General features: G+C 40.1%; 1 protein-coding gene across 1 annotated transcript in view; it reads left to right on the top strand.

The window, feature by feature from the left end:
* LOC104543126 (breast carcinoma-amplified sequence 3) overlaps positions 1-24,662 on the top strand; it is a gene marked incomplete at both ends in the record, with an annotated part of 57,667 nt that overhangs the window by 20,237 nt on the left and 12,768 nt on the right. Inside the window, 5 exons of the mRNA XM_010187662.1 lie at positions 7,396-7,546; positions 14,074-14,118; positions 20,583-20,707; positions 21,319-21,484; positions 22,661-22,761. Of these exons, the coding sequence (XP_010185964.1) occupies positions 7,396-7,546; positions 14,074-14,118; positions 20,583-20,707; positions 21,319-21,484; positions 22,661-22,761 (588 nt within the window). The remainder of the gene's footprint in view (positions 1-7,395; positions 7,547-14,073; positions 14,119-20,582; positions 20,708-21,318; positions 21,485-22,660; positions 22,762-24,662) is intronic.

The raw sequence follows: 24,662 nt of genomic DNA, 5'->3' as shown, positions 1-24,662 counted from the left end.
TTTCTAAAGAAATGCTTCAAGGCACCTTTACTGTGCAGCTCTTTGAGGAAATTTAGCACAGCAAACTGGTATCCGTACGAAACGAGGAGGGAAACGCAAGGGAAGCAGCAGACATGTGTCAGATTTCCGAGGAGCTCTTTTTTTCACAAGGCAGTTAACACTATGGGTGTCCTCACAGCTGCTGGCGAGAGCTGCCATGGGGCCTGGGACGCTGCCGCTGTTCTGGCAGAAGCGGCTTCCTCTCCTTTCTGATTCCTCAGTGTAATTCCCATGCAGGAATCGAAATATACATGAAAGTGGGCAAAATGGCTCGTTGTGCATTGCTAATTGTGGAAGTAAATGACGGGTTCAGATCCCAGCTTGAGGCTTGAACTGTTCTTTCTTAATCCATCTTTGGCCAGACAGGGCTAACGGGTAGCAAATGAGTCACGGCAGTTCCTTCTCTCTTCTAACCTTTGCCAAGGACAGAAGGAGATTTTTGGGTGTCAGTGAGATGCGTTGTAACTGAGGGACAGAGTTTTTGAAACTGAAGATAGTAGAAGAGAAACTTTGGACGGAGGAAAGGAATATTATGAAGCCACGCTCAGATTTGGAGTGGATGGCGCTGACGAGCAGCTGGAAGAGCTGAAGGTCAAGGAGCTCGGGTGAGAGGGCAGAGGACCCTGTCTCATCACTGCTGAGACACTTGGACTGGCGCTTGCATGTCTCGGCAGAGCATTCTGCCTTACGAGCTCAACCATCACCATCACATGCGTCGCCTGGATGCAAATAGAGAGCAAGTTCTGCTTGCTTAGGGTAATCATGAGACTTAGCGCAGCTGAGTTTCAGAAGGTTCAGTATCAAGCAGTTTGAAACATTATGCAAACAACTGGCTGTCTTATATTCTCCAATCCGTTTCAATGGAATCAAGTCAGTGATAGGTTTTGGGCTTGCACCAGTTTAGCTGAGAAAAAAATTTGCTTTAAGTAGCTAGATCACGTGTGTGTAAGTGCTGTAGCTAATACCTAGAATTCTTTTTTTAATGGGTTTAATTGTATTGGAAATATTGAGGGTTGGGGTGTGAAATGAGGCTAAATATGATAGGATACAATTCAAGGAAATGGCAGTGTAACTTTAGTTTAGAAGCGATTGTTAACTGAAATAATTAGTTTCCTGACTTTCTAGGAAAACGTGTAACATTTTCCAAAGAAAGATAAAACACATTTGGCTGACTGAGACAAAACATGGAAGGAAAAGCCCACTTTGGCAGTAATTAGCGCTCGTGGTGTCGAGCGTGCTTCTCAGGACGCTACTGAGTTTGTCTGTCGGGCTCTTCCAAACGCCTGGTGCGAGCCAGCATTGCTTCTGCAGGGCTCGCAATGCAGGTCACAAGGCAGCGTTTCTCACCAGGGCGCTGCTGTTTCCGCTTCCGACTGCAGTCAATCACAGATTGCACTGGGAAAAGGTCAGCAACGAGGGGGGAAAGTCTTGAGCTGAAGCTGGGAAGCTTTCCATTCTCATCCGGGAAACTTCTTGTATTGAATAGAAAGCAAAGCAAAATAAACCACTGCATCCACGACGCTTCTGTCTTTCCTGCCGTCTTCTGCCTGCCAGTTAGAAAGGGTTTTATTTCCCTTGCGTTACATGATTAGTGAATGTTTAGTTGAGGAATCTCCAAAGTTACACTAAACAGAAATAATGGCCAAACACAGTTCATTTATATGTAACTCGGCCTCTCCATGATTGCAAACCCTCCAGTTACTGCGTTTTTATTTACCAAATTAAAGATTTTTATATATGGTGTTAATGCCAGTAGACTGCATGGGATGCTTTGAAATGAAGTCTGTTAAATGCTGTAAGACATAAAAACAAATCAAGTGGGGTTTGAATTTTAATGACACTGCATTACAAAGCTTTTTGTATTGAAGTAATGGAAGAAAAATGAAAAAAATCAACACAGAATCATTTTATTTTGAGGCCGAGAGGTGCTTGATGCTGCTTTAGTTTTTCACTTAGAGTGTATAGAGAAACTAAAGCCCTTATGATCTTTACTTTCCTACCAAAAGAACTGTCTGGGCCAAGTCCCGTTTACTTTGCTCACTAACAAGGTGGTATTTTTCTATGCAAAAGAGGATCCCACAACACTTGACGTGCCATGTACAATTGAAACTGCCAGGAGAAATTTAATGGGTAAAATGATTTCATTTCGGTGCGGTGGTAAGTTGGTGTTTGCATCCCTTAGGTGTTAGGGTGTAGTTTTGGTTGTGAATTACTGAGATCCCTTTCCTGATGGGCTGAGGCTGCTGCCTGTGTGCAGGGCAGGCACCTGTGGTAGGGATGTGACAGAGCGAGGTTTGAGTCAGGCAAGAGGTGACTTGGTGGCGTTAATGTGACGCTGTGCCTGCTGCATTTGTCGATGAGCTCCTCGGGGCTGGCAGGAACGCGTCTGCCATGCTGCATTTTGATGTATATTTATGTCATTGGTGGATGCAGAAATCAGGATGTTTCTCTTCCTCTCTCCTCAGAGGTGATCTCTGACAGTAGAGCCCTAAAGAAATGAACTTGAAATCTGGCCTGAATTCATCAAGGCTCTGCATTGGTCAGAAGAGGACGGGTTTAATGTATTAATTGCTTTCAGTTATTGAATGCTTTTTATACGGTGTTATAAGCTCACAAATCTAGCACATTTTCTCCTAAGTATGACTTTCATACCCAAAAGTATATTTAGAAAACTTGGAGATGTGTGATTTGATCAAATGTTTAAATCTCACATTCATTAAGAGTATTTTGTAAGTTTAATGATAATTGTAAATAAAATAATCATCAATAAAAACAACATCCCATTGCAATGACAAAGGTTCGTGGGTAGCGATGAGTGACTCCTGCCTGCAGCCGGGTCTCCCGCCATGGGCTGTGGTGAGGAGGGTGAAGGTGAGGATGAAGCAGCAGGGCCTGGCCGAGCCCTACCTGGGAGCAGCTCCTGATGTCTTTTCCACAGATGTCCAGCTTAGTCAAAAACCAGTAAATCTTGTGAAGTTTATTTTCCTTATAGCATCTGTGTTTTATAATGGTGCTTTTAATTTGTTTTTTCTTTGTCTGCTGGGATTTCTTTTGTCCGGCGCTTTCAGGCCTCCCTTTTTTCTGCAGTGGAAGTGAGCCCGTTAATGATGGCTGGCTTGGGAATACACCCGGCTTGGAAACACCCCCGCCCGGCCCGGCACGGCAGCCGCTCCCTCCGCCTGACAACAAAGCCCACTGTTGGTTTCTTTCTTCACTTTTGTCCTCAGCTTAATCCATTTTTCCTTGGAGTAGTTGTGGAGTAAAACGTCTGGAAAAGCGTGGCTCAGGTTTTGAGGTGGATGAGATGACGGCGGTTTTGTTGCAGGTTTTCAGCAGATGGGTATGAAGGCAGAACTGGACTGACTGTGCTTTCTGTGTCTCTGTAGGTGATATTTATCCAAGCTAGTGCTGCACTTGTAAATAAACGTCAGCTATCAGACTACCAGAGCCATGACATTCTTGGCTATTTGCAAGTCCCTTAGTAACACTAATAAGAGATTTACCAGCGGCTTAAATTGAGACCTGAGACTTTTTTTTCTTTTATTTTTCTCCAATGGAAGTCTAAAGGACTGAATTAGGGGTAACTAGGAGATTCTTTGACTTGGGTCTAGTTGTGATCAGGAATTTGGACCCTGAGTATGTAATACTTGAGTGAAAATAATGCAAGTGCTTCCTTTTGTGTGTGTCCTGAGCCATGGCCCAAGCTGGAGAGGGAGCGCAGGCAAATGAAAGGGTGCATTTGGGGAAAGTAAACGTTAGCCCAAACTGATATTAATGTATTCCATGCACAGCTCCAGAACTGTCACCTGAAAATCTCTTCTGTGGCATGGAAAGGCAAATGCCCAACTGAGAGGACATCCCTCGCGTGGGGTCCTGAGGGCCGTTATGCTCACGCTCTGGGTGATCACCAAGGGGAAGTGCCTCTGTGCTTGGGATGCTCTGTTGGAAGTGTTCAGACCAATTCCTGAGAAGGCGTGTTTGCCATCGAAGTGTTACAATGGCGATTAATTTCCTCTAAATCAATTGCTATAGAAAATATTCCTTGAATAGTCAGTAGGATGAGATTTGTGTGTAGCTGTCAGTATACTACCAAGTTAGCATTGAAATTGTCAGTTCTAAGTGAAGATTTCCTTACAGAAATGAGTATGTACCGTCCATGAGTGGTAAGGTAAACTGAGTACTGCATTCTGTTGTGTGAAAAATGTTTGATATTTCCAGCAGACTTAAACTTTGGCTTATTTGTTGCCTGTCCTTCGACAGTGAACCGACAACTGCTGGAGTCGTAGCAATAATGTTGATGTGTGACTGCATTCTTTGTGCTCTTTTGGCCTGATCCTGCCGTCCTGTGCACACACGGTGCCTGCTAACTGCAGGAGCTTCCTGCTTCCAGGGGCTGGAGGAGTGGAGGGTGACTTCGTCAAATTTCTGGATGGGTGCACCAGCACCTCATAAAATTATGGGTGTTTAAAATGACTTATTAAACATAAAGTGTGACACTGTTTTCTTCCAATGAAACACTGGCACACCATAAAATTATGGGGGTTTAAAATTATTATTAAACATAATGTGTGACACCATTTTGTTCCAGTGAAATTCAGAATGCACAGTGCAGCTTTTGCTGAATGCTGAGCAAAGGGGCAGCCCTGGTCATGGAGTCCATTTACTGCATCCCCAGGGCTCTGCAGTTACAGTGACAAACATGCACCTCTCTGGTCGGTCTGAGACAACAGACAGTGAAGACATAGCAGTGTAGAACAATTTCATCATAAAAATAGCTAAAAATTATTCCGTGTAAATGAAAGCAAATATTTTTACTTTTTCTATTAAGCAAGATTTTCTTTAACCTTACTCCTCCACACTGTCCTAATACTGTAGTCAGATTTGCAAGAGGAACTTTACTGTCAGAAATAATGTGTCTCCTTTCTGTAGCTTTGCAACTGGTAATTTTTGACTTGTATCACTTGTAATTACATTTATTTGTAGTTAAGCTGAATGTTGCTGCAGAAAATGTAGATCAGCAGGCAACAGCCGTTGGGATTTCCAGCTTTTCCATTTGTCACAGCTGAAGTTTTGATCGCGTTTGTTCTGCAAAGTGCGGTGCAGTCTGAGCTCTGGTTTAGTGAATTTTTTATTGATGTTTGTATACATCAGATCCAGCTATACATTCAAAAATTAAATCCTTGACCTCTGGATGGTTTATTTCAAAGAATCATCATCTTAGGTTCTGGTCCCATTCAGCATCTCTTTTACACTTTTTCAGTTCTTTCTGTATAGTAATAAAAAACCCCTCAATGGTGACTTAATCCTGCTGCTTTCTGAGTATCCTTAACTGCTTTGGGATTCCTGAACTTGTCTGAGAATAAAGCAGCTCATCCTTGTGTAGGGAGGACATCTGAAAATGCCTCATTTCTCTGCATGCAAATACTCCATGGAGTCAACCGAAGGTTTTGCATATGGAGAGGTACACCATGTCGGGAGCGGAGGGCACTGGGTGCCTGCAGAGAGGCCTGTTACAACACAGTCGTTTGGTTCAGTAGTTCCTAGTTAATCATTATATTCCTAACAAGTCAAAGAAAACAAATTACAGATGTTTGGAGCCCCCTCTGTAGCTGTTTGCTGTGTAGCGTTTGCAGTTGGTCCGATGAACATGGGAGAGTAAAACACTTTCAGAGAGGCCTTGATTACAGGCAACAGTAACTAATTAGACAGCAATGCAGAAAACTCCTCATACTCCTTTCTACAAGAACAAGAATACATTATGAAACTCATCTTAAAAAAATTAATTGCATCTCAGTCTTAATTTCAATCTGAGCTGGGTTGTTTGAGTTTGTTTTTTTCCTTTCCTGTTTCTTTTTATTCCAAGATGGTGCAGGAAAATTGCTGTTAATGAAATCTGCTCTGCGAGACTTCAATAGGCTTGTTATTCATTAAAGCCGTGCTATTTCTCTTAAAACATATTGACCAACATTCAGGCCAGATACTTAACAGAAAATACACTTTGTAATTTCATCATTTTCGTTATTGTGCTTTTCTGAGATGCAGAGGTCTATGGACTTTGTAGAAATAAAACAAATAAACCTCCTAAGCTTACAGTTATATAGTATTAAAAGAAGGGTAAAGGAAGCATTGAGTGTCTTTAGGATGATGAGACATTCATTAAGATTTTTCCGCCTTCCTTTTCCTATCTTCAATCCATCTGAAGTACCATTAAAGCTTTTCAGGCAGCTTCCTGTGAGAAACCCTTTTCTGGGCTGTTTTTCTTCCTTGAAAAGAGGTGGCTGCTCTTCAGTCAGATTGTATGGACTTGGCCTGGGCTTTGGATAATATCTGTGGAGAATGCTTCGGTTGTTTAGGAACCTAATTCCCAATATGGCTCCCTTTTGATTGAGAACAAAGCCAGCATTTCACAGCATTATAGGAACACAGAAAAACAAGTTAATGATCTAAACCTTTTAATTCATGGTTGCTTGTCTATTTAAAGTACTTTTGATTCTGCTATAAACAGACTGGCCCCTTTTTTTGTTTAACTTCTTTCTTTGGTTTCTTCACACTTCTTTCTGTACTGTCCATGAAATTTGTAGCGAGTTTCCTTTTTGGACTGAAGAATGAAACGTTGTGGCTACCGAATGATGCAGAAAGTAGGAAAGCGTATCTAAACTGGGCAGCTGTCCAGCACAGACCTCTTTGGAACAAGCTAAATTTAGGGTTGCTGGGATTTTTTGTTATGTTTTCCCCTTCCTTTTTATGAGTACCTTCGTTTTGTTTACTCCTTTTCTGAGTGAATATAAAGTTCGTTATGTTTTTTGATACTTTCTTGATTTTTGCGTGTCGTTTGGCATGGCTTTATTTTATACACTTACGCTTTATTTTCCTCCAGTCTTAGCTCAGAAGATTACTGTTATGTGTGCCTTTATCCGTAGAGACAACAAAAGCGACCTTTTCAGGACTCTCAATTACCAACACTGTATGTGGTACTTTAGGAAAACACTTCTCTTCCAGATACTTTTTTTTTTTTTAATAGACGATGGGAATCCAGAGCTTTTTCTTCAAATCAAACTTGAAAACATTTGGTGAACAAAACTGCCAGGCAAGCAGCAGCAGCAGCAATGATTTTCCTTCCATGGAAGGGGACCTTATACCCATATATAAAAATAAATATTTGCCACTTCCATTGTCATTTATTTTGCTTACCTGAAATGAAGACTTTTTAGATATGTTTTTGCTTACAATAGGAGCTCATTATTCCTTTTTTTTTCCCCTATTTTTGGGCAATGACTTATTTCATGCAGCTGTTAGAAACGATAAATTAAGGAAGAAATCCTGTAATGTGTTTTGTTGCTTCTCTGTCCCACCAAGGTAAATTGAACAGCCAGGACACGTACAATAACTTCACAAACAATAATCCTGGGAACCCTCGACTGCTGCCGCTTCCAAGTTTGACCGTGGTGTTGCCTCTTGCTCAGATCAAGCAGCCAATGACATTGGGGACCATCACCAAACGCACAGGGTAAGTGTGCTTGCGCAAACCTTTCTTAACATTGTTATTTGTGATGATTATCACAATAATTTTACTAGTGATACTTGGTTTTATTCCTTGTTTTCATTTCAGTCTGTGTAGTTTAGTGGCAACAAAAGGGCACTGGGGGAAAGAGGAGACAAGAAAAGAAAACAAGCATTGGATAAGAAAAGAAAACCTGAAAACAAATCTCTAGAAATTCAGGAGCATTCATGTGGGTGGGTCATTTTCTTGCAGGCTACCATATGGGAAATACTGTACATCAGGAGAAGTTTCACACCAGGAATTGGTATGAAACATAAGCAGAGCTGTATTTAATTAGAATAAGTTATGGCTTACTATTTTTTTTTACATTTGTTTATTTTAATTTTCAAACTTTTCAAGCAGAAACAATTTTTGGCTATCAGAAATGGAAAGACAGTAAGGCAGGTTGAGTATAAAGGGAAAACTTAATCCTGCTGTTTTCGTGACCTTGTTTTTCCTCCGCAGCGACTGCTCTGTACTGTGAAATTCACGTGTGGACGTTCATTGCGGAGCCAACTGCACTTTGGTACTTCTCACTGTGCCACGATAAAGCACTTCAAAATACTTGTTGTGAAAAGCTCCACTAAACACATGTATCTTGTAATAACTAAGTACATTTTTTTTTAGCTTCTTAAACCATAACAATTTAAGTTCATTGATAGTGTTGAGCAGTTGGTATTTTTCTCTTGAGAAATTTCAAATCTTCAGTTTTTGCAGCTGATACATAAGGCTAGGTAGGGGGTGGTTATTATTTATTTTCCCCCTCTAACTTTTTGTTTGTTCAAATGCCTGAATATTTTCTAGTTAAAAATCTGATCGGTCCAATAATTTACAGATTGCTTTTATATGGTTAAGAAAAACAGTGCATGGCAACGTGTTTGGACAAAACAATTGGAAGTCTCACAGATTCATAACATTTTCCTGTGTTTTGTCAAACTGGGTGCGGGCACTGCCTTGCTTCAGTGATTTCTTGCTCAAACCTCAGTAGTGAGGTGAATTTGACCTTGTGTTTCGCGAACCAGGAATTATTTTTCAGGCGAAAGCTTGCAGACTTTCCCTCTCTCCCTGAAAAATCCCCATATTCTGTGCTTGAGTGTTGAGGACTTCCTGTAAAATGTGTTACTGTTTGGTCTAGTGCGCTAAGGATGCATGAGGAGGTTCTGAAGCCTGTATATATGCGCATATAGACATGTGTATCTATACACGTCTGTCTAACACTGCCGTCCTGCTTTTGCTGCTGTAAACAGGGATTTCATTGGGCTTGTTGAGTCAAATTGTGAACTACAAATGTGCAATTGCCCTGAGTGCAGAGACTGCAGAGAAGTTCCCGAGCTTCATAGAGGATTGTAAACGGGGCTTGGGAAACAGTCAAGAAACAGAATGAGGGCGATGATGTGGTTTCACTTCTTCCACACGCACGACATGTTTCAGTTGCTTATTTTTTTATTACACTTCGGGCACTAGCAATCAGGTGAATTTGGGAAGCAGAGAAACGTGTAGATGAGGGCAGGAGGAGAGGGTCAGGGAGAGGCTGGTGTGCGTGGAGGGAGGTGAGTGCCAAGTTACAGCTCCCGAAAGAGGGAAGATACCGGAAAGGTGCAGTCAGGGAAGGACGGCAGCGTAATTCTGGCTCAGTCGGCTGACTCCTAGAAATGGAGCAGATGCTTAGAGCTGGGTGGGACGAGACATAGGAAGAAAAGACGAAGCCATCTGAGGGTCTGCCAGGGGAAGGAGCAGGGGCGAAGGTGATGATTTGAAAAAAGCACTTGGCTTCCAACAGTAATTCGTGCAGCGGCCTTTACAAAGGCTCTTTCCTTAATTCTGTGGTGATACCAGCAAGCTTTTCCAGAACTATTGCAAACGTAGTAAATCTGCATTATTTTATTTAATATTTTATTCTTAAATATCTTAAACAAATTCAAAGAGTGTTCATATTAATAATTTTCTTTAAATAAATTTCATTATTCACAAACTGTCCTTGTCCTATTACTTTGTGTAATTTTCAAAACTAGTTAAATTTAAAATATTCAGCGAGGCTTATGTAAGGGGGAGAAACAGCAGTCATGGGAAATACCCTGCTGTGTAAATAGAGTTTTCATGAATGAGAATCGTAATTTTCAGTGAAGCCTGTGTGTAATGCTAAGCTGAGGGCTTCCTTCATTTGTTCTGCATCCAAAATATTTGATGAAAGTACATAAAATTAACATGAAAAGCTGTATTTATAAAGCGGGGATTTAAGAGGAATGCCTAGGATCCAAGAAGCCTGGCATGCCTAAAATGACCAAATTGAGACAGCAGCCTTAACTTAAACCTCCAGGGGGCAAAGCGTGTGTTTAACATATTTAACATCTGCCCTCATATTTCCAGAAACACATAGCAATGTACGTCTGTACAGTGTAATATTTCGACAGGACAGGGACCATCTGCCTCTCTCGGAGAAGTGTGGGAGGCGTGCGTTACTGCGAATGGCAAAGGACAGATGTATTTACACCTACGTGGGCAGCACCTCTGAGCGCCACTCCGAGGAAACACGGCTCTTCTTTGGGAGCAGCTGCTTACCCCTGCGATTGTGCAGTGGTCAGAAAAGGAGACCAAGGCGCTGTCGGTTGGGTTTTGCAGTCCCTGTGTAGCAGCCCTCCAAGCAGATTCCTTTTCTGTTGTTGCTACTTCGAAAGAATTAAAAATTTCATCTGTCTCAGCACATTTCTAAAAGCAGAAAGCAAGAGTAAAAGAATGCAATGTAATTAGCAGTCCTGGATTTGTCCATTTTATTTGCTTTTAGTGTATTGAAATGCTTCTTTAATACCAGAAATCTTAGTGAAGTTTTGCAGATTTTATTAACCAAAAAGTCAAGCTATTTTTTTTTTTTTACTGCTAGTATCCAAGACAGCAAAATATTTTTCAGGTCCTGAAAGGACTGATCAGTGCTCGTAACATCATCTGTCTGAAGCAGAGCTGCAGAGCACGTCATTTTACCTGACAAGTGAAATGGCAGTCAATTTTTCAGAAGTGTTCACTGTACCCTATGGGAATGAAAGCCCAGAGTCTGGAGCTGTGTCGTTACTGCGCTGTTCATCACCGATGCTTTGTTTCTCATGTAAACCTGTGGGGTTTGGAACATTTTCTGATCAGTCGTTAAACTCTTATTCTGAATACAATTGACATTCTCAGGAATAAGTATCTCGGGGCATTACCTCCCTTCTTGCCATCGCTATCATTTCCTTCTTCCCCACCCTCTGTTTCTTCCCTTGCTTTTCAAGTCTTTCATTGTGATTTCCGCACCTTCATGAAGCACTTAATTTTTGTCCCTATATTTTGTCATCCCATTGACTCACTTCACTGTAGTTTGTGCTGTCAGCACATTCTGAGGAGCAGATAGGCCTTCCCAAAGGGACTCTAACACTAATGAGTAAGGAAGCATCTTATGTTTTAAAGATTAGGGGGATGTAAGACCATAAAAGAGCTAGATTTAATAGGTCTTTATATATCTGTGCCTCAGTTTCCCTCTCAAAATTTTAATAATAACGCTGAATTCCTTCTCAAGTCTAGTGAATGGGTTAATTCATTGCTCATTTACAAAGAGCTTATAGTTTTGAAAGGGGAAGAACTGTATGATCTATCTCATGCTTGTCTGTAAAAGGCAGTGTCTGACTATGTCAGAAGACAGCTTTGTGCTTTGCAATAGTTTTATAAGCGTTCCTTGTGTTTGTGGAATGAGTTGTACTTGGTTTCCAGTTTGTAAGAATGTGGGGACACAGATGAGCCGTAGTAGGAAGGAGGGAAATAGAAGACACAATAATTGCTCCAAAAGAAAAACTATCGTGAAAGTTGGTTTCTCTGACAGCAGCATTTGTTTTAACTTTCTCAAGGGATATGGTTGTTATATTTGTATCATACTTCATTCTCCAATTCGTTACAGCTTTAGTGAGACACCAGGATGTAACCTGCATTAGTTGGGTCTCGTCAAAACAGAGACATCCAGTGTACCTTGCAGAAAACGAATGAACCTTGCTTTTTTTTTTTTCCCCATCCAAAAGATTTAGGTGATGTGTTTTTAAACATGAAACTTTATCCGTTTTTCATCCCATCCCTCATTCCAGCCCCAAGAAGAAGAGGGAAAAGTAGGTAAAGTGTCTGATGCAATTATATCATTGTAGTGTTTCTCATTGCTTATATTGTATGTACTGAAAATCGCCGACACCCATTTGTTTGTTCTGACTCGGCTTAATTTATTGCAGGTTCTACTACTGAAGGAAACAAAAATAGGGAGTGCAAAGTCATGATGGCATGATGCAGTGAAGTAGGAAAAAGTGACTTAGAAAGTCAAGAAAACGGTTAAAAAGGAAAGCTAGAGTTCAGTACAACAGGTCAGCTCTCCTGTGTGCTGAAGCTAGACGTTCTGTTTCTGGCACATCTCTTAGATGTGTTTTCTGTCACCTTTAGATTTATAATACATTTCAATAATAAAGCAGCTACTGTAATGATTTGTAATTGATACGACATAAAGCTATTTGCACTGAATTTTGCTCAGATGTCACTATGCAAGGGTTCTATGGCAACATAGTGATGAGGGTGAGAGTAAGGGGGTATTGCACAGCTTGATGAAAGCTTAAATAGTTTTAATAAACATGATAACACAAAATCAAAGACTTTTTCAGTTTTCAATTTGCTAAAACTCAGATAAGAAATTAACAAAATGCTGTTGGAATTTTGCATCGTGAATCCTCTTCATTCCACAATTTTCCCTTGGATTTTCTCCCTGGCTATGAAAGGGGGGAACCGCAGTGAGTTTTTTGCCTTGGCCTCGCTCTGTTACTGTCACTGAGCGTGGCCATCTGGTGCTGTCTTTTCAAGGTTGGGTTATCCTGTAATTTGTACATTCTTTCTCTCAATTAGCACACCATCCATGCTGTGTCAAGAAATAGTGAAAAACAATTGCTTCTATAAATATTATAGAGAAAACAGTGGTCATCTTAAAAGAAATTAAGTCTGGTGAACATAAAGGAAACACTAAGTCATCTCTCTCACGCGGCTTTTTATTAAGACTCTGCTGTAGTCTTTTGAAGTGTAATTACTTTTTCATCATGGTACAGGATTTTGTATCTTTGTTAAAAACAAGCAAACAATCAAAACCTTCCATTGAAGCATATATCCACCTGAGTGAATTTGTGATTACAACAGAGAGAATTTGTTCATTTGCAAGTTTACTCAGGCTGACTTAGTATATTGTGCAAAGCAAAAAAGCCTATGTTATCTTCTAAAATGTTCTGATGAGCTCAGGTTGATGTCATTTGCCTGCTAGCAGAGAAACTGAGGCAAAGAGGAAAAAACCCATGCTTTACACAGTGTCCAGGATCATAATTTAGAAATCTGAAGCTCTCGGTCAGATTGCCTGAAAATACTTCCCTTGTTTCAGTTAGCCAGAATTTATCCCTGAGTCAGAGTACAAAAAGCAAAATGACACATTGGCATTTACAAAATCAATTCTTCAGCAGTTTTGTGGATGATGTTCCACCCCAAATGAGAACCAAAGAAGCCTTGAGCATGTGAGTAGCTCTAAATTTACCTCCTGTTCCTCCTTTTCAGATTTTATTCAAATGTCAGTATGACAATGGCTTTTTGCAGGGTGATGTGAAGAACAAGGGATATAGATAACCATTAAAAATGCACTAAAATTAATGTCATGTGATACCACTGGAACAGCTACAGGCCATGCAAAATGCCTGAACAAGAAGAAAAAGAAATCATAATGTAGATAAGTTGTTAAGTGGCCAAAAACATTAAGCTCTGTATTGGATGATTTTTAACATCAAATACATTTGAAATAAGTTAGGGCTTTCTTTCCTGCATTCTACGCAAGCTTGTAAGTGGGGGATTAAGGTTGCTGTGTCATGCAGTCTATTAAATATTTTTAATTTAATAGTATGCTTCTGTCCTAGGAAAAGGGCTGAGTAATTTTCTCGAAAAGGTTGTGCTTGTACCTGTCGTACTTTGGACTTGCCTCTTTCCTGTAAATTTGTAAACCTGTCCCACTCAAACTTTCAGTGTTTCATGGCAAACACCCACATACTTGTTGTTCTTGGTGCTAATTTACTTTTCCTATTCGTTTTGCCCTTACTGTCATGTTGAAGGCTCTCGACAGCTTTGTCAGGAGATGTCAGGAAGGCCCCTAACCCGTGTCTAACTGGAATTCTAAGGGCCAGGCCTGCTGTGGTGGTGCGTTGCGTTGGGCCCAGCTGTGGTGCGTGGAGGCCCAGCCCTGCCGGCTCCTGCTCCAGGGGTGGCTGCGGTGGCGGGGCCTGGCCTGAGCGGGCCTGGCTGTGGGCCTTGGCCTGCTGGTGGTGGAGTCTGCATCTCCTTCAGGGCATCGTGAACGGTTATAAAAAACTATTTCGTTTACCTTCTGCATAAATCTTAATAGCATGATATACAGTGTACTTGTTGGTAATTGAGTTTTCATCTAATTTCTGTGCATTTTTCCCCTTTCCATGAAGACCTTACCTGTTTGGAGCAGGATGTTTTTCCATAAAAGCTCCATGGTGAGTTCCCAGTTCAAACCCAGCATGCCTATAATTCATCTGCTGTCCTCACTGAAAATAACTCTGTGCTTAGACTTTTTAATTTTGGATTAATTTTTTTTTTATTTGTTTACTTGCATGGCTGATCCATAGGTGGAAGCACGGCATAATTTCACTTTTAAATTATGGATGCGTGTTCACTATCAAGCATTGTCAAAGAAATGCATTCACTTTTTATTTTTTTCTTACCTTTGAGAGGGCATTTAATTTTTAACTAACAGAGAAGTTGAAAAAATAAATTATTTCCCAGTGGACGAAAATGATTGCAATGACTTTCTAAGACGACTGCCTTTTTTTTCTATAAAGGTTCCTTTATTACTGTAGCACTGAGTTGCTTTCAGACAGAAAACATCACTGATGACCTCTCCAAAATAAGCCAGATTAGCAGTGGATAGGCAGTAAGGTACTGTGGTAAAACAGATGAAGTAGTAAAATGGGCACTTCAAAATATAAAAAGATGCTTCTCACACTTGAGAAAAAAATAAATAAACCACAGTTCCATTAATATCAGAATATTTGAAATAATAAGGGGTTTTAGTTTTAATATGTAAAATTGCAGCATGTTACAGAAAATACAGATAGAGGGAAAAAAAACACTTTAAGAAGTTTCCCTGTGTTGGAGCTTGGCTCAGTATTTGTACAGTGCTGCATAACCTCCAGTCACCTTTTGGTAGGGAGATGGAGGTTAGGAGGTTGAAGTTTGCAGCAGGAGGCAACAAAAATGGAAGAAGCTTGAACATCTTATGACTTCCTTAGAAAATTTAGAAACTTTAAGCAAGGAGGTTTTTGGGTTTGGCTTGGGTTGGGTTTTGTTTTTAAGTTTAGCTGAATTACTAGCTTGTATCTCTCAGTATCTATTAGGATATTTGCATATGGTTCTTGTTTCTACTCCTAGGAGTTTGTTCCGCATGCATCGCTCCCTTCTGTCCCTGTCAAAATGCTGCCTTCAGCAGCAAGAACTTCCAGAGAGCTTCGTTAGGGTGTGGAGTTCTCGAGGGAAGGGCAGAGGAAGCTGAGGAGGGACAGGGGAGCTGGACCAGACAGGAAAACAAAGGCGCTAAGGGCAAAAAGGTGACACTGACTTGTTCCTAGTGAACACCTGGTGACTGGGGCAGTCTTCCTAAGAACCAATTCTAAACGTCGTTTAGGATGCACCGAAGTATTTCATCCGATGGTGATCTGAGAGCTGAAAAGGCTCCGGAAGAGGAGTTTTGGAAGCAGATTGTCTTAGCAAATGATGTGTCGGGCACCACCCGCATGAAGCAGCAGAGATGCTTGTCAACCCAAAATTGTTTTAGATTGAGGCAAGATTAAAAGGCCTAGATTAAAGAGGGGAATATATGAAATAGAGTCAAAAATTGTTGCCCGTCTTTCACAAGACTCTTTTGTGGTTTGGTTAATGCCAGTGCTAGCTCAAAAAGATGGTCCTTCCTAGCCTACAGAGAAATTAGGATAAAAAACACACTTTGGGTGGGGGAAGAAATCATGTTGTTTCCATTAAGGTCTTCATGAGACCTAAAATTATGTAAACAAAATGAATGGAGATTTGACAGCTTACTGCCTGGCAAATAAAGGAGCCTACCGTTTCTTTTGTTGCTTTTTCTTCCTTTATTCCTGATTTGACAGCTGGAAACTTGTCTTTGTTTTGTTTTAGGCACAACAACAATGAAAATTTATGTACTTTGAGAGCAGATACGCTTTTCCAGTAATTTCATGTGTAATCGCAAATTTCACGCAGTATTTTTCTCCTGATACTTTTGTTGCTGCTCAGGTAGTCTTGATAGAACTTTTGTCTTCAGAAATTGTATCGTTTCCGTGCCAGTGGGTTTAGCCGTGGAGTTGTGGATAAGTGCTCTTGTTTTTATGACTCTGTTGTATTTGAAGCCTATTAATATAAACCCAATGTAATTCTCAGTATTTGATTGATTAAAGCAGTTCCTTCATATCATATATATATGTGCAGTTTATTTTTTTAATTCGTGTCACTTGTTTGATGATGAACGTCAGGACAAACCTAGGAGCCAGCAGTATTTTATGAGACATAAAGTTCTTTGAGGACCATTCCATTGCTGTACTGCGTAGCCTCTGGTTTTCATACTTGTCTATGGTTTTCAAAATATTTTAATAGTATTAATTCTTGTTAATTCTTTCTTACATAAAGTAGAAAAATATCTAATAATGAAAGTGTAAACTAGCTAAAACATTGTCATAATTTGTGATTTTTGTAAGGAAACATGAAAGAACTTGCATGCTGTGGTTGTCTTTTCATTTCTTGTTACGATCTGACAAAGTGATGTCTTAATTTTCTTCTTTAGTTTGCTCCCATCCCTTTTTGTGCCGTTTCGGTAGACAATGTTCATGTATGTTTTTCTCTGGACATGTATGCATCTACATCTCAGTCCTTCTCCATTTAAAATGGAAATAATTCTCCAAGATTATGTTTAAAAATTGAATTAATATCAACAACACAACTTTCCCAAATGTAGTGGTGTTTAGCTGGAGTTTGGGATTAGTTTGACTTTTGATAGTTGGCTTTGTCATTGACTTCAGCTGGGACAGGTGATCGTCAACTGCTGGTAACTGAAATGACACGAACACAGACTTCACTTGAGGCACAGCTCTTATTAAATTTATAGCAGAACAAGAACTGTGTCATTTAAAGGGGTTTTTTATTGCTGTTGTACTTTTGCTGTAGGTTTATGCACAGGTACAACTGGGCTAAAAGTACTGCTGTGTCTCATTGAACTCTTGGTGTAGTTACACAGTTAGGTAGACCCAGAGAGGAAGAAGTACATCACCTTTTTATCCTCCTTATGTCTTAAATATAGTGCCCCTGCTTCTAATGTGGAGGATTGGAATTATGAGGGTGAACATTCTGGTCTTGTTAGCTTCACTTTGGGTTTTTTTTTGTTGATTCCCAACAACCTGCACCTCTTCCTGCATCGCAACCCCTTTCAGTAAAAATATTGTTCAGTCTTTTGAAAGTTAGTGTGTTGTGAAGATTCTTGTAAATTCAGTGTTTTTGAAAGTGAGACCAAATGTGCCTTAATTCCAGTTCTTGGGGTAATTTATGAAGTGCTGACAGGCTAAGAGCAAGTAAAGAGCAGGAGTTCATAGCAGAAACAAGTCATTCACCACCTACCTTCAACATTATTGTTTTGTTATCATTTATAAAGCTGAGAGGGTGTTTGGGTCTCCGTAATAATGAGGATTTATAGTTTCCAAGTTGTTAAAATATCACAGTGACACGAAAATGTATTTTTCTAATGGCATTACTGTTACTGAAAATAACTGGGCTTTTGAGGTTTACTGTAAGAAAGAAATCTGAGTTGGAATGTGTTGATGAAAACTCAGGGACAAAGTCAAATGGTGGCAGAACGACGGATTCCTCAGGTACAACAGATTTCAGATCTCAGCAGGGTTTTCAGAAATACATCTAAACCAAAGTGATGCACTGGCCATGGGTTTTTTTGCTTGTCTTTGTTTTTTAGCAGGGCTAAGTTTAACCACATGAGTATTTGCGTTTTACAAGACCTGCGCTTTCTGTCTACAAAGCATCGTTCCTGTAAGGAAAATGTTTTGGCACTGAAACCAGCACTTAAATGCATGCCTTCTTGACATCTTCAAGACGTGGTGCGAATACGACGTAGCTGAGACCATTTCTTCCAAAGTTGGTTGTATCTGTATTTTGTTGAGCATGGTTCTTTGGGATGAACAGTGTGGAGAACCCTGCAAAAAAGCATTGTTAGGGAACCCCATTCGCTTTTCCCCAAAGGCGCGGGGAAACGGGTGAAGTCAGTTTTGTCTCTGTAGAAGTTTACTCCAGTTTGTAGTTGAGAATCGTTTTTGCTCCTATTGTTTTTTCCATTTGAAATTATTTTCATAACCCAAGATTGTTTTGAGTAAAATTCGGAATATTAATTTAGTGTAGAAAGATTCTCTTTTCAAGAATTTGTAAGAGGAAGTGTCTACTGCTGGATCGTACCTGCACTCGTAGTTTGTTCTGTATTGGCTGATGGATAACACTGCCCTGAACAATCGTATTCTGTACTACAGTCGCTTATTGATTAAGGTGTAGATCAGTAAGTAACAAGACTCTGGTTAGTGCATACGTTTGAATTTTCATTTCTGAAGGAATATTAGTGTATGAATATTTGGAAGGTGAGAGCTAGAAGTAGTTATCGGTACAGTTTAAAATTGCAGCTTCTGTGACAGATGATTATTTCAAAATGAAAGAAATCTGGTCTGGTTTGGGGTTTTTTTAGCAACTAATTAATATGTTAATATCAATTTAAATCTTGCAGTGTGGGCCATGAAGTGCCACTGCAAGCAAGGTGATATATTTATAGTTGTGAACTTTTTGGAACACAGGTTTCTGACCCAGTAATCTGTAGCCGTAGTTTTAACAGTTGGATATTAAGTGCTTTGTGGTGGTTCAATATCAGAGTTACTGACTGTACATTGCAATTGCTCTTCTGGGACGTTCTAGCTTCTCCTGCATGTACGAGAGCTTCAGGTCCACGAAAGGTTTGCCTGAATCTTTCCACTGGCTCTGGTCAGTGCAATGGAATTCCTTTGGAAAGGGATTTTCTTTTTGCTTTTAACTGAAGCGTGTGACCATGGCCTTGCTGTGATGTGAAGTGATGGATGGCGAGGGGCTGAGCCCCTCTGTGCTCCACCGAGTCCCTCTGTCAACCGGCGGTGCAAGGGGCTTGGAAGCTCAGTTGCACTTTCTGGAAATCGCTTCCAGAAACCTGGATGAAAATGCAGTGTGAGTGCAAACCAGTCGTGCTTTCCCCCACTTTGGTAAATGACCTCATTTCCAGTATGCTGTGCAAGAGCATTTGCTGCTTTAGGTGGGTTCATGTTGAAGGCAGTTTTAAATGTTTCAAGTCACAGGACAGTAATGATGGAGGCTCTGTGTATTTCACCATGTGCCATATTTTCCAAGTGTCGCTTCCTACAGCTCGTTGTTGGAAGGAAATGAAGGGTTTGAGCTCAGTGCGAGTTTTGCCATTTATTTTGGGCAAATCAGGACTGAGCTGCAAGGGACCAAGGTTTCGGTCTTTGGGCAGCTGCAGTCTCTGCAGCCAGGTGCAGGAGTTTGAGAGAAGCCCCGTTTGTAGAATACTGTTGGTTTAATTTGCTTTACATTATGTTGACTCCTAATCTGTTCTTGGTTTACTATCCCTGTCAGTTCATTCTGTTGTACCTCTTCACCTGTATACAAGTAATTTTCCATAAACAACAACAAAAAAGTAGTATGAATCAAGTGCCATTATAATTGTGCATAGTGTTTGAATAGCTCTTTGCTGAGTTTAAATATTTTTCTGCTGCTTAGTTGCATCATAATACTTGCAATAATTTGTTTGCATATACGTGTATGCACACACACTTCTTAGAATTGACGATCATTACTTAAAACAGCAATGTTAATGTGTTGGGGTAATCACAGGCTGATATAATGTGGAACAAGAAATTAATAGAGAAAAGGAAGAGAGGAAGAGGTAGCAAGAGAAGGGAGCAGTGAAATAGATTATAGAGAAACATAAAATAATCCAACTAAAAAGAGGGAGTGTGGAGAAGGAGGAATCCTGCATGAACTTCTCAAACAGCTTTTCTCTGAAGGAAAGGGTGAAATCCTGGTTTAATGAGCTGAGGAAGTGAGCAATGCTCTGGACATAGCTCTGAGTTGATGCAAAGCAGGATGTTAGGTGTCTTCAGATTCCTGTAAGGAGGAACACTGAATGGTGTTTCTACAGAACGGAGCTATAAACCACTGTGTCAGCTACATGTGCCTTGTGGTGTTGCGGAAGAGGAGGCATCTTAATCTGTTTTTATGCAATGCAATTTCTGATTTGTTTTAACACGTAGCTCATGAGCGTATGCGTTGTTTCCTTTCCCTTGTACCCCCTGCATGTTGTTCCCTCTCGCCCTTTGTCCGTGTCACGTCCATCCCAGTGGCTTCAATGGCGCCAGGACCGTGCTGAGTTACAGCTGATCAGCAGTCAGTGGCAGCATTATTTGTCAGTATCTTTTGAAAATGCAAGAAAATACCAGCTGCCTAGAATGACTGACCCAGAATCTATATTTTCATTCCCAAAGGACTTACAATTAGAAATGTTTGTATTCACTTTGGAAGGTGTTTCTATTGAATGGAAATATTCAATAATGGGTCTTTTAAACGATCCAACCAGTTCTCCATCAAGAGCCAGTACTGTTCTTCAAGTTAATGAGTTCAGTGATCAAGGAGAATTTGGGAGCTGTTATCAAGAAGCACTAAGCATCTGTAAATCCTGCTAAATCTTATGGGAACTGCAGATATTCACCACTTCTGAATTAGTATCTTAGAATGACTGTTAAGCAAGGGACATCTTAATTTTTGAGAGTTAACTTTCATAATTTTCTTTTCTTCTTTCTTTAAGCAAATCCAAACCAGCTCCACAGATTTCACCCAGTAAGTCTGTGGGAGGAGAGTTTTGTGTCGCTGCAGTCTTTGGATCATCAAGGTCATGGTTTGCAAACAATCCTGGTCTGAAAAGAGAGAAAGGTTGGTGCATTACAAAAACAAGATCTGCATTTAAATTTAAATTCTCTGTTTTATTTTCTCATTCTGCGATAGCTTTTGAGCAGGTGTTGCTTCTCTGTAGCTTTTGTTTTTCTTAAAGTCAGTGATGGTGATTTTCAGGAACGTGGTTGGGGTGCTTTTGGTAAATAGGGCAATTCATAAGAAATTCTAATTAGTGAAATAAATCATTGATCTTCTATTATGGTATAATGACAGAAAACAAACTTTGATAGTTCAGTCCAAAACTACTGCGTGGAGTTTCACTGAAAAAGCTATGAGGTAAAGATGAGACACCTTTGCTAAAGCAAAGGTACAGACGTATGTTTACCTGAACGCACCTTGGTGAGAAACTCTATTGCCCCTTCTCTTATATGGGATATTCAGGGGTTTTTTGAAACAAGGGGGAAATTGTGTGCTTTGTACAATTTTCTCTTTATCTCTCCAGCCCTTTCACTTCTTTTAATTCACATTTTTGACTGCAAGCATATAAAGGCAAGACACTTGAAACAATAAGGAGCCTGCTGTTTCTGTAAACATCTTTTTCTGTTTCTGCTGTGCTATTGCAATAGGATTTTCTTTCTTCTTGCAAGCAGATCAATCGAAACAGTTTGTAGTGGAGTCGCTGTATATTATCAGCTGTTACGGGAGCCTGGTGGAGCACGTGCTGGAGCCACGGCCGCTCAGCACCGCTCCGAAGATCAGCGATGACACCCCTTTGGAGATGCTGACGTGCCCAAGAGCCAGCTGGACTTTGGTTAGGTAGCTCATTCCTTTTACTACTTCTTTTTGTTCAGAAAATGATTGTGAGCTATTTTTTGGAAGGGATGAATGAACTGCATCGTGATTTCCACCTGTGTTTTTATCTTAAAGTTTGTTTTAAAGACTCTTAAAGTTTTCCATTGAAAGAGAGGACTCTCCATAGCAAATTCAAGCCTTCCTCTTCATATAGTTCTGTTAGTGCTTACGTGTCCGAATGGGAGCAAACCACTTAAACACTTCTGAGGACATGGAGCTACATGAACTTGTTTACACATCAGTAGAGATCCTTATCAGTTGGTTATTTTAAATGATCAGATCATAATTTAGCTTTTTATGTAAGGACTAGAAACAATTATTTTAATAGTGTTAAAGTACAAAATCCTGCCGTGAGACCTGAGTGAGGTTTCCTCTACGAAGTACTGCAAAGAATTAGGTGAATTATGCTGTAAGTAGCTGAAGGTAGCATTTCTTAAGACAGTTGAAGAAATTATTCCTGACATGTGGAAGAAAGTAAACAGAAATTGATGAGAAAGTGTTGTCAGTGCTTTTGACGTTTTAAAATATTTTTCTATCGATTTTTCGTGGCTCCTATATTCCTTAGTGCTGCTTATGGCTGGACTAGATTGATCAATACTTGATTTACCAAGCTATTTAGGAATGGCCCACCCTAATTAAAATTACAACACAGACTTCTAGACCATTATTGTTGAAATGAGTAGGTTGTAATGGAATTGAAAATTCTAATTGGATCAATAGTCCATAACTTTACACAGCTTTATTTTCACAGTTTGTAAATGCTCGATGACTTTACAGTATCGAAGCAATGCTAGTTAACAGAAGAAAAAAGTTCCCCAGCTTCTCTTGTGTGTTTGTATAACATCAGCATGACACACAATGGTCCTAAACATATTTACCAACTGAATCTAAACCGCCTTCATCTTTTTTTTACGCAATACATGCTGCAGTCGACAAACAAGTATTGTCTTTGCCTCACAATCTGCGTGACTTGGTCCTGCTGCTCGACTGGCTGTGGTGTATTGCAGTGTTTGAACAAGCTAATTTAAATAATTACAAACATTTTGTGAGCTTGTATAGATAATTACATGTGATGACAGAAACACTGATTTACATTCTCTGTATTAGCTTAAATATTAATAGTCTTGTGTTTTACCTCAGAACTCCTCAGTGGAATGAGCTCCAACCACCATTTAATGCAAACCATCCCCTGCTCCTGGCTGCGGATGCCGTGCAGTACTACCAGTATCTGCTGGCTGGCTGTAAGTAACTGACAACTTTTTCTCTTGTCTTACGTGTGCACTTTAACCCAAGCGTGACTTTCTGAGTTGTTTTTTCAACCTGCATTTATTTCAGTACAGATCTACCCCAGAATTGGGCTTCATGTAACCAACTGTATCAGTAATGGTAGAGCAGCGACTCTAGCCAAACTAAGAGTGCTTGGCAGGCCTTGCAAGTGTGACCCACTAGATCCCCTAAAGCCTTTGGGGTTTCTCCACCTCATTTCTTCTCATGCTTCTAGCTTTTAACCTCCTGTGAATTCAATACTCGGTGACAAGCGAGTGCGTCTCCCTGTTGTTGCCTCTCCCCTGAGTTGCTGGGCTGCTTCCAGCCGAGGCTTAGGCAGCTGCTTCCTTCGGGAGCCCTGACACCGCTGCCAGGCTCACCTGCCTCATCCTGGGCTTTATCCAGCCACCTCATTCACAGGGAGCCAATATGCATATTCAGAAACATGTGTATATCTAATTATATATATAAAGTATCTTTAAAACATGTATTTTATATTGCTTTTATGGATAAATGGTCATTTATGTTATTTTTTTGACAATTCAAACAAACGAAGAATGTTAACAGTGAGCAGCAAGTCGCTCCTTTTTTATCTAGGATGTAGGCAAGATCAAAGTGACATAAGAGAGTTTCCCAAGGGAACAACTCTTGGCATATGTAGAGGTACTCATGGGGAAACTACACCCTCTGCACAGTTGTCAGTGCAGTTAATGCCAGCTCATTATGTGACACGGGCATTTTAAAATGCAGAAAGTGGACATCTGGGCCAAAAGGCTGTATGTCTGAATGTGACTGGTAAAAGCAGCACTGACACCAGTTCAGGTCTGCTGCTTCTACCTGCTCCAGCTCAAAATGTTGTGGAAACATCCAAGCTTAGGGTCTTCTTCTTTCAGTGCTGCATTGAAAAAGGAAGAAAACTCAAAGGGTGAAAAAGAATATGAAAAAGTAATTAATAGTGCATACTTCTGCCCTAGATGTGCCTTTTTTTGCTAGATTCCTGCGTTATTTTCCTTTCACTTTTAGGTATGAGAGTTCTGCTTTGAGATAAAAGCTCTTTGCAAGGATGTGCTTTGGCTGTATAGTATTTCACGATGCAAATACAGATCACAATTTTCAAATGAGTATATATCTAAAATTAGGTGTCCAAGCCTACACTTAAATTTTCATATAAATATTTGAAGCATTAAGTACAATCAGGTCAACAAATATATTTCTAATTTATACCAAAGCCTGTAATAGACACTACTAACTATAAAGCATAGGTCTAATTTCTTATTGTAGTTTAAGGTAATTGCTGCCACACAGTCTGCTTATGCTGCTGATAATTCATTTTGGTATTTTTATTTTTATCCATTTTTTATGCACCTGCTGCTGTGGCTGGTGCTGAGTATTCTTGAAACAGTCTCCAAAAATACCTTAAATTCACAAACGCTCCCTGTGTTTGTAAGTCCTCGCAGCTTGCCTGTTTGGGCCAGATTTCTTCCTCTTCCTCACCCTCCCCAAACTCTGCTGTAGTCTTAGGTATCTTGATCATCCATGTGGGTTTCAGCTATTTTCCCTGCACCCCATCAAACATATAAATATATGAATTATTTTATGTAGTATAAAGTTATTGTACTATGGGTCCAGGAGCACAGAATGCTCTCTGGAGTAATTTACTTTGTAAAAGTAGTTTGTCTGCTTTTTAGTTTCTGTTGAAATTAAGAGCAATACATTGCAAAGATGTGGTCCGAACAAAAGCCCTTCTGTGAGTATCGATGCTTATCTCCACAGATCACGTTTATCCCGCATACTGAATTCAGGGATGGATGTGGTTCACTCTGTGTATTTCTTTAACAGCTCAAATACATTTCAGATGGTTTTGTACTGATAACTT

This window comes from Mesitornis unicolor, unplaced genomic scaffold (assembly GCF_000695765.1).
Source record: "Mesitornis unicolor isolate BGI_N332 unplaced genomic scaffold, ASM69576v1 scaffold1187, whole genome shotgun sequence".
NCBI classification, from domain to species: domain Eukaryota; kingdom Metazoa; phylum Chordata; class Aves; order Mesitornithiformes; family Mesitornithidae; genus Mesitornis; species Mesitornis unicolor.
The sequence above is the reverse complement of the archived record's forward strand: the minus strand, read 5'-3'. Positions and strand labels throughout refer to the sequence as shown.